A 9,110-nucleotide genomic window follows, 5' to 3' on the forward strand; every position below is an offset into this window, starting at 1 on the left:
CAGAAAATTGAGCGGTAAATTTAATTACTTCGTTTTATCAATATTTTATGAAATAACAAATAGAAAAAACAATAACGTGTCACTAGCCGTAACTTATGCAGACTCTTGAGCCTGAAGGTAGTTGAAAACAGTGCCCCGTTCCACAAATCGTTTGTCGTTCTCCTGGTCCGAGGCTTCTTCGGTTTTCGACGAATCGCTTCTGTGTCCATAACCACCACCGCCAGGAGTCTTCATTGCAAATGTATCCTGCAAGGGCGTCGATTAGAAACAGAACATAAATGACAATTTGCAAAACTCACCCCAGCATCCACATCGATGCACGTCTTTCCAGCCAGGGCGATCACTCTGCCGTCGCGCTTGATGATTAAATTCCTTCCGCTCTTTGCGGGCTCACCGCCAGCCAGCCCATAAGGCTGAAGGGTGCGGCGCTCTGTCAGGACGGACAATGTAACGGGCTTACGTAAGAGCAAGTCACGCTCCACGCCCTCTCCGCCATTAAATTGGCCGCGTCCACCAGAGCCGTCGGTGCGCAGGCAGAAGCGCTTCAGGATCATCGGGTAGCGTAGCTCCAAAATCTCTGGGTCGGTGATCCGCGTGTTCGTCATGTGCGTATGTACTCCGCCGGCACCATGCCAGCCGGGACCGGCACCTGAACCGCCAGCTACGGTCTCATAGTAGCCCCAAGTCTCGTCTCCGATGGTGATGTTGTTCATGCAGCCCTGGGAGGCGCCACAGACGCGGAAAGCTTTCAGCACGGTGTCCACAATGCGCTGCGAGGTCTGGACATTGCCACCAACAACGGCGGCCCCTTCCGAAGGATCCAGTATGGAGTTCTTGGGGATAATAACCTGAATGGGCGCCAGGCAGCCCTGATTCAGGGGCACATCGTGGCCCACCATGCAGCGTAGACAGTATATCAGAGCCGAGAGCGTGATCGCCCGTGGAGCATTGCAGTTGCCCCAGACCTCCACTCCGGAGCCGGTGAAGTCGCAGAGTGCCGAGCCCTGCACCGCATCAATGGTGACCTTCAGAGCAATGGGCGAGCCATCGTCCATGAACTCCTGGGCTTGCAGCACCGTGGATCCAGTGCGAGCCAGCGAATCCTGCCCAATCTGACGTAGCATGTCGCGGACTGCTAGCTCGGCGTTCTTCTGGATGTGCGACATGTAGGCTTGGACCACATCCAGGCCATAGCTGTCGATGAGCTCCGACACCAGCTGGATGCCCTTGTGGTTTGCTGCGATTTGGGCCTTCAGATCGGACAGATTGTCACTTAGATTTCGGGTGCCCACGGCACCCTTGGCTGTTGTGGGCGTGGTCAGGCGCTTGATGATCTGCTGCTCCTGGAACAGTCCACTCTCCACGATCAGGAATGACTTGAAAGCGGCACCCTCTTGGGCCAGCGATGTGGAGTGCGGCGGCATGGATCCGGGCGTAATGCCACCAATATCCGCATGATGTCCACGCGAAGCAACAAAGAAAACTGGTCGTGACACACCCCTGCAAAGGTAAGTAGTTTAGTGGAGATTTCCGCAGATGCGATCAGAGACTACTCACTCGTAGAACACTGGGGTGATGACCGTCAAGTCGGGCAGATGCGACCCACCGGCCGACGGATGGTTTGCCAGGATGACATCGCCATTCTTCAGGGTCTCGCCGCGCACCCGCAGCTGGTACTGCACCGTCTCCTGCATGGCGCCCAGGTGAACCGGAATATGGGGTGCGTTGCTGACCAGTCCTCCGTCCGGGCCGAAGAGCGCACAGGAGAAGTCCAGTCGCTCCTTGATGTTTGTCGAGATGGAGGTGCGCTGCAGCACACGTCCCATCTGCTCGGCAATGCTCATGAAGCGGTGGCTGAAGATGCTCAGGTGGACCGGATCTAGCTCTGCGTTGATGCCGTGCTTGCCCCCCGTCTTCACATCCATTATGAGGTCTCCGAAGGCTGTCACCTGGACACCGCACTCTGGCTCCACGATAATAGTGGACAGCTGATCGATGAGCACTGCAGGTCCGGCGATCTGGTGGCCAGCCAAAAGGTTTTTGGTCAGGTAGATTGGCGCATCAAAGCTGCCCTGATCGAAGTGAATACGCGAAGTACCCTCAGCAGGTGGCGTGCTCTCTGAGCTACGCTTGATCTCGGACTCGGGAGGAGTCTCGTTCTTCCCCATTCCACGAATACGGATGTCATCCACGATGATGCGTCTGTTCTGCAGCACGAAGCCAAACTCCGTGCGATAGCGCTCCAGGAATGTGGCATGGAAGTCCCCATAGGCCGACAAAAGAGGCGACTGAGCCGTCGGATCCTTTGCACCTGTCGGAGCACACATCAAGGCTCCATCGGTGCCCTCGTATCGCAAATGGAGGAAGGGCTCCAGCTCGATTCTCCGGAATCCTTGGTCCGCCAGCTTGGCTCGACATTGCTGGGACAAGGCATCCAGGCGCTCCTTCAGCTGCTGGCCATTCCCATCGCTGAACTCCAAACCACTCGGCTCCTGCAACTCCTGGACAACGTCGGCCAGGGCCATGCCGTAGGCCGAGAGTATTCCAGCGTACTTGTGGACAACAACCTGGAAGGGAGTCACTATGGAGTCATAGTCTGCGTTTATATTGCTCCATGAAAGGACTCACCTTGGCAATGCCCAGATTGCTGGCAATGGCGCAGGCGTGCTGTCCTCCGGCTCCACCGAAGCATGACAGCACATGGTTGGCCGTGTCCAAGCCACGCGACTGCGTCAGGGCACGAATAGGCCTGCACATGGTCTCGTTGGCCACCCGAATGAATCCCAGAGCCACTTGCTCAACGCTCAGGTGCCTGTCATCTCCAGTGGCCTTCAAGTGGCTGTTGATCTCCGACTGCAGCTGTATGAACTTGCTCTTCGAGATCTCATAGTCCAGCGGCTCGTTCTCTGTCGGCCCAAAGATCTTGGGAAAGTATTGAGGCAGGATGCGTCCCAGAATCAGATTGGCATCCGTGACGGTGAGGGGACCGCCCTTCTTGTAGCAGGCGGGTCCAGGATGCGACCCCGCAGACTCTGGGCCCACGACAAAGATTCCGGAGCGGAAAAACAGCCGCGAACCTCCTCCCGCTGCCACAGTGTTGATGTCCAGCTGTGGCGCCTGAATGGTCACGCCCGCAGTGGTGCTCTCGATCACGTGCTCGTAGCTGCCCGCATACCTGGACACATCCGTTGAGGTTCCGCCCATGTCAAAGCCGATCAGCGGCAGCTTCGTTTCCCGCGATCCGGTCAGGGCGTAGCCCACCACACCGCCAGCCGGGCCAGAGAGGATGGCGCGTGCTCCGCGGAAGTTCTCCATGTTTGTCAGCCCGCCATCCGACTGCATGAAGAGCACATCCACGCCATCCAGTTGGTTGTCGAAGCCAGATTTGAAGCTGTGGATGAAGGGGAATCGTCAATAAAGAAGAAGAATTGGGAATCAGCTGGAACATCGACGATCTCAGTGTGACCGTTCGTTCGATACCGTTGAATTCATAGTGTAGAAGGGTATATTGTGTGGTGGCTACTGACTAGCAAATATAAGTCTAGAATAGGAACTACATATAACCGGATCTAGAGAACGATCCATTATATTGTGGATGTTGTGAAAGTTGAGTACAGATGAAGTGTACTTTGCAGCAAAGAAATCGATAACGATGGTTAATTTTATGCTTTCCCAGTAATGGGTAATTTCTGGTCGTACCTTTAATTCCAGCTCACCCGAGTGTTGTGTTTATATTCGGAAAACAACTGTTGTTTGTTTGGTTTTTGGACTGGGTGTTGTGGCTGGGTTATCTTTATGGAGTCTCAACTGGTTTGTTTGAGTCCAAAAAAGAGCCGTCTCATCGACATAATTTACAAACAGAGATTAGGTGCACTCACCTCGCCAGGTAGCGGTCCACATGGGGCGTCAAATAGGCCTCCGCACAGGCGGTGTAGCCTCGGGCCACCACCCGACACATGGGCATGGCCTGGTGGGAGAGCGTCACATGACTGAAGCCCAGCTGGCGGGCGATGGCTCCGATCTGGAGCTCGTGCTCCGGACAAGCGTAGCTGTGGGCCAACACAACGGCCACAGAGGACACGCCCTGTTCGCGGGCAGCTGTCAGGGAAGAACGCACCGCCTCCACATCCACGGGTTGCACCTCCAAGTACCTTGTGCTGGCCACACCCTCGAGCACCTTCCAGCTGTGATCTGGCGGAGGCTTCGTTATAGAGAGTGCGACCTTAATCGGACTGTAGACACTTACTCAGCTCACAGCGATCCGCCTGCTCGGGAACAATGCGGCAATCGACTTCAACCACGGACTGGTAGAGATTCGCGGGCTTGCGGATGTTCAGGTCGAAGATTTTCGGTCTCGCCTGGTTGCCGATGTAGAGCAGATCCCTGAAGCCGCTGTTGACCACTAGCACCACGGGATCTCCCTTGCGCTCTAGCAGGGCATTCGTGGCCACCGTGGTGCCCATGCGCACCCACCCGATCTTGGAGGTGTCCACCAGCCCAGAGGCAGCCAGCTCCTGCCCCGTCTCCTCCTTCAGTATGCGGCGAATCCCCTCCCTGGGAGCATCACTGTACCGCTCTGGGTCCTCCGACAACAGCTTCATGGTGCGCACCTTGCCGCCCGGACAGATGCATAGAACATCGGTGAAGGTGCCTCCGCGATCAATGGCGAAACAATACTTATTCCCACTTGTTGGATCAGACATTTCCACTGATAATAAATACGTGTCGCGCGTGTGCTTGGTTGAAGAGACTTTCCGAAAAGCGCGAGCGGAGAACACTGTATGCCGAGCAGGTAGATCGTGCGATTCATATACTCGTACGCCACGAATAAAAGCTCCCTAACAAAAAGCTCTCTTGCTCGAAAACAACAAATCTAATCTCATTCTACTTTCCAGCAGAATAATCATCTCTTGTGGTGACTCTCTGGGCTTTGCATCTATTTTATATCACAAATAAATTGGATTACATCAAGTTTTGAGATTTTCCTGCTTGATGAAACTTCCCCTTTGACTGAAGCTATGCCAATTGGCCATTGTCGTAAAGATATGCACGGACCAGACGACTCTCCAATCATTTTCTTGACGACTCCGCAACACATAAATATACGTACGCATGTCCACACATACATACATACATATGCACATGTATGCAAATGCATGTTTTATCTTTGTTTTACTTCGAAGCAATGAATTTTGATGACTTATTAAACGAGGCCATAAAGTGCCCATTCCCATGCCTTCTCCCGACTCATTGGCATCAAAGCCTGTGGGCCCTCGCCAAAGTCGGCCATATCAATAGCGGGCTCCCAGAGGTGCATTTCAGATTGTTTTTCGGCGCGTTATGACCCCTAATGTGCACAATGTCCGGGGGCTGTCCGGGTGACAGTGGCGGCAGTTTATGTGCGAACATTGATGTGACTTTTACGGCCGTTCCTGTTCTACACGCTGGAAACACAATCGATATCGAATTGCCTAGCATTTCCCGTAAATATGGAACGCCTCAAAAACATGAACTGGAAATGGAAGTGGAATAAAGAGGATAACGGAAAAGGGCCACACAAGAGCGAAGAAATGAAAACCGATAACGAACGGTGGCTGGAGTACTTTGCTGCGCTTCTGCATGTCTGGCCCTTCGAGGAGCTCTGCTCTAGACTGGAAACGGACCCCTACCTGGTGAGATGCAACAGCATCTGAGTGGAATAAACCAAAACTCAACCGTACTCATCCTCTGCAGGGACTAAGCGAGGAAGTGGCGGAGCAGCGTCTGTCCCGAAACGGAAAAAACAAATTTTCTTTGCCTGCCCAGCAGAAGTCGCCCTTGTGGAAACTCTTTGACAACTGTTTCTGCTGCTGGGCAATCATCATCCTGCTGGTTGCGACGAGCTGCTTCATCCTGCATCACGTTGGGTGCAAGCCGCAACCGAGTACGACGGTGGACCCAGAGTACCTAATAGCGGGAATCTTTCTACTTCTCATTTTGCTGATTTCGGCAGTGTTCATCCTTTTGCAGCGGAACGACGAATCTTCGGTGGTCAGGGCATTCGAGGAGCTGATGCCCATGTACTGCACGGTAATTCGGGACGGCGAGAAGCAAGTCATCCTCTCCGAGAACGTGGTTCAAGGGGATGTTCTGGTGATCTCGTACGGACAGCGACTGGCAGCCGATTTGCGCTTCTTCAGCTCCATCGGCCTGGAGCTGAACAATGTGGCGCTCACGGGGCTCTCCCGTCCTGTGGATATCAATCACCAAATGAGGGAAGGGCTGCCCAAGCCACTCCGAAGCAGTAGTCTCAGTAGCTTGACAGGCGACTCCCCTTCAACTGAATTGTGAATATAAAATCAAATCAAATAAATTAAGTGAGAAATGAGCTACCGAACTGTGTCCAAGTGGAGATCTGGAAACGTGGGCTTCGGCTGCAGCCACGCCACGCAGGGCTACGGTCTGGGCGTGGCCATTGCCTGTGGTGATGCCTCAGAGGTTGGTGTCCTGGCCCGCCTCAGCATGGAGCCACGTCCGCCCAGTCGAGTGGGAAAGCATCTTAAGCAGGTTGGTTAAAGGATCATAATCTTTCGATAAGTTTCTCTGCCAATGCTCACCTAATAGGTAACCTACTACGCTGTCTTGGTGGGGATTTATCTGTTCTTCGTGTTGCTGTGCACCGTGTCCGTGGACAAGCAGTCCATGATTATCACACACCAAGTGAACACGAGCCTGGCCATTGCCCTGATGCCAATCTTCTTGCCCTGCCTCCTCTACCTGGGATTGGTGCGGACGAAGAGCATTCTGCAGCAGAAGCAGTGCCATGTGCGGAACCTGGAGGCCGTCAGCACTTTGGGGCTGTCCACAGTGATCTGCACGGACATGAGCGGCACAATGACCATGCAGCAGTTGCGGGTGTCGGAGATATTCGTGGATGCGGACCTGCTGCGCGTGGAGAGCCTGAACCAAGCGGAGATGGGGCCGCGCTTCATAGAGCTCATCCGATCCTCGGTGCTGTGCAACGATGCAATATTCTGTCCGGGCTCGATCCGCGTGCCCAGAGAGAAGAAGACTATTTATGGGAGCGACTATGACAGAGCGCTGCTCAAGTTCAGCCTCCCCTTCATTCCCAACATCAACGAGCTGCGGAGCGACCACGAGAAGGTGGCCAACATGAGCTACAGCAGCATCGACCGCGTCCACGTGACGGTGCACAAGATTCGGAACGAGAACGACCGCCCGCGCCACATCCTCCTGATGAAGGGCTACGCTGATGTGGTACTCCGGCACTGCACCACCTACTCGGTGGGTGACGAGGAGCTCCTGCTGGACGAGCCGCTCAAGCAAACCATTGGGGATCTGGCCAACCGACTGATGGAGGCGGGACGGCATGTTCGCGCCTTCGCCTACAAGGAGATCCTCTCTGAGGTGGAGCGGCGACGCTTTTCCCAAGTGAACGTGGGCCGGGACAGGACACCAGGCAGGTACAGGGATTTCCTGGCCGTGAATACCTTTGCGCTGAGATTCCTTGGCCTGATTGCCGCTTACGATCCGCCCCGCCCCAACATCGCCAATGCCGTGTCCAAGTGCCGCTCCGCTGGCATCAAGCTGGTGCTGGTTACCCACGCCAAGGCCGTCTTTGCCCGTGCCCTGGCCATGAGCGTGGGCATCATTGCACCGCCCAGTGAGTCCGACGACTCGTCGACGAAGCGCCACCAGGCCAGTGCTGCTGTCGTCAGCATGGATGAGTTCGTGGAACAGGAAATGCATCACCAGCGATGGAAGGTGGAGCAGCTGCTGCTCGCCCACGCCGACTTGGTGTTCGCGAGAGTTAGCGTGGAGCAGCACATTGTGATAGTTGAGGCCTGCCAGCGGCTGGGTGCCGTCGTCACTGTCATGGGATTCTCCGTGCTCGACACACCCGCCCTGCGTCGCGCCCATGTGGCTGTGGCCCAGGATGCGTGTACGCTGACGAGCGAGGCCAGCGCCGACATTCGCCTGCAGGAGAGAACCTTCTCCAAGCTGATGGCTGCCGTCGAGGTGAGCCGCCTGATGTTCGAGAACACAAAGAAGGCAATCGCCTACTGCCTGGCCACCAACACGACGCTGTTCCTTGTGCACTTGGCGTTTTTTCTGCTCAAAATCCCCATCCGCATATTCGTCATGCAAGTCTTTATCATAGCGGTCTTCGTGAACTTGGTGAGCAGAATCCTCTGAGAATGGGAATCCTCTGATTCAACAGACTCTCTCCTACACAGCTGCCTGGTCTGAGCCTGCTCTACGAGAGCGCCGAGGAGAAGCTGATGAAGCAGAAGCCCAAGATCATCGATGACTTCCTGCTGAATCGTCGGCAAGTATTGGTACTTATCAGCGTGTTCCTGAATCCTTGAATATCCAGGGTTTAGCATGTTTTTTGTGTCGTGCATTCTGGTGGGTGTCATCGAGGCGGCGGCCGTCTTCGTCATGTACTTCCTGTTCATGGCCCGCAACGGCTTCCAGCCCAGAACTTTGGTGGGCCTCAACTTCAAGTGGTATGATGAAAGCGTCACAGACATAACTGATTCGTATGGCCAGGAATGGGTAGGAGTCCAGTTCCCCTGCAGGCTTCCATCATTCACGATATTTCCTGCAGAGTCCCGAGTCCCGACAGCGCCTGGACTGTCAAGTGTCTACACTTTCCCTGATGACCCTCGCTGCGATGCAGTGCACCAATTTAATGTTGACCCGCACCGGACGTGCCAATCTGCTAAGCCACGGATTCTCCAACGTTTACGTGAATCTGGCCATTGTGTATTTGATTTTCCTTTGCGTACTGCTGCCCCACGTTGATTCTCCCCACTGCCTGCGCCTGATTGGGGGCGTAGAGTGCGTTTGTCTTCCCACCTCCAGCCTCCAGCCTCCAGCCGCCTCACTGGTTCTCTCTCTCTTTTTGCAGATTGGTTTTCTTCTGGTGGTACATCTGGCCTTTGGTTACGTTGCTGGCGTTCCTCGAAACTGCCCGGCGATACCTGCTCAGGCGATTCCCTGGCAGCTGGCTGGAACTCGAGACATTTTACTAAACGGAGCTAGGATGACTTTATTGAGAAGGAAAAACAACCAGCTAGAAATGTGTATTAGTACTTTGAATGTTT

The 9,110-nt window shown here is 54.6% G+C and overlaps 3 protein-coding genes across 3 annotated transcripts; 2 read left to right on the forward strand and 1 right to left on the reverse strand.

Annotated features, from left to right (window-relative positions):
• Nucleotides 1–41: 41 nt before the first annotated feature.
• Nucleotides 42–4,773, reverse strand: LOC117892251 (5-oxoprolinase). Its single transcript, XM_034798362.1, has 6 exons — nt 4,247–4,773; nt 3,879–4,191; nt 2,629–3,391; nt 1,558–2,567; nt 300–1,500; nt 42–246 (listed from the first exon to the last, which is right to left on the reverse strand). Exons 1-6 carry the CDS (start codon nt 4,701–4,703, stop codon nt 94–96), a joined length of 3,897 nt encoding a protein of 1,298 aa, XP_034654253.1. The 5' UTR covers nt 4,704–4,773; the 3' UTR covers nt 42–93.
• Nucleotides 4,774–5,244: 471 nt separating this feature from the next.
• LOC117891090 (sodium/potassium-transporting ATPase subunit alpha-A) lies at nt 5,245–6,345 on the forward strand. The gene is made up of 2 exons (XM_034796270.1): nt 5,245–5,672; nt 5,734–6,345. Exons 1-2 carry the CDS (start codon nt 5,490–5,492, stop codon nt 6,328–6,330), a joined length of 780 nt encoding a protein of 259 aa, XP_034652161.1. The 5' UTR covers nt 5,245–5,489; the 3' UTR covers nt 6,331–6,345.
• A 3-nt stretch (nt 6,346–6,348) lies between these two features.
• LOC117891088 (sodium/potassium-transporting ATPase subunit alpha) lies at nt 6,349–9,054 on the forward strand. Its single transcript, XM_034796268.1, has 6 exons — nt 6,349–6,546; nt 6,604–8,178; nt 8,238–8,329; nt 8,385–8,559; nt 8,612–8,844; nt 8,915–9,054. Exons 1-6 carry the CDS (start codon nt 6,364–6,366, stop codon nt 9,036–9,038), a joined length of 2,382 nt encoding a protein of 793 aa, XP_034652159.1. The 5' UTR covers nt 6,349–6,363; the 3' UTR covers nt 9,039–9,054.
• Nucleotides 9,055–9,110: the final 56 nt, after the last annotated feature.

The sequence above is a fragment of the Drosophila subobscura genome, chromosome E (genome assembly GCF_008121235.1).
Source record: "Drosophila subobscura isolate 14011-0131.10 chromosome E, UCBerk_Dsub_1.0, whole genome shotgun sequence".
NCBI classification, from domain to species: Eukaryota; Metazoa; Arthropoda; class Insecta; order Diptera; family Drosophilidae; genus Drosophila; species Drosophila subobscura.

Coding starts and splice junctions, on each gene's coding strand:
- LOC117891088 (XM_034796268.1), top strand. CDS start 6,364: ATGAGCTACCGAACTGTGTCCAAGTGGAGATCTGGAAACGTGGGCTTC. Junction 8,560..8,611: donor ATTCGTATGGCCAGGAATGG/GTAGGAGTCCAG, acceptor TATTTCCTGCAG/AGTCCCGAGTCCCGACAGCG. Junction 8,845..8,914: donor CGCCTGATTGGGGGCGTAGA/GTGCGTTTGTCT, acceptor CTCTTTTTGCAG/ATTGGTTTTCTTCTGGTGGT.
- LOC117891090 (XM_034796270.1), top strand. CDS start 5,490: ATGGAACGCCTCAAAAACATGAACTGGAAATGGAAGTGGAATAAAGAG. Junction 5,673..5,733: donor TGGAAACGGACCCCTACCTG/GTGAGATGCAAC, acceptor CATCCTCTGCAG/GGACTAAGCGAGGAAGTGGC.
- LOC117892251 (XM_034798362.1), bottom strand. CDS start 4,703: ATGTCTGATCCAACAAGTGGGAATAAGTATTGTTTCGCCATTGATCGC. Junction 4,192..4,246: donor GGCGGATCGCTGTGAGCTGA/GTAAGTGTCTAC, acceptor AGCCTCCGCCAG/ATCACAGCTGGAAGGTGCTC. Junction 2,568..2,628: donor GCAATCTGGGCATTGCCAAG/GTGAGTCCTTTC, acceptor ACTCCCTTCCAG/GTTGTTGTCCACAAGTACGC.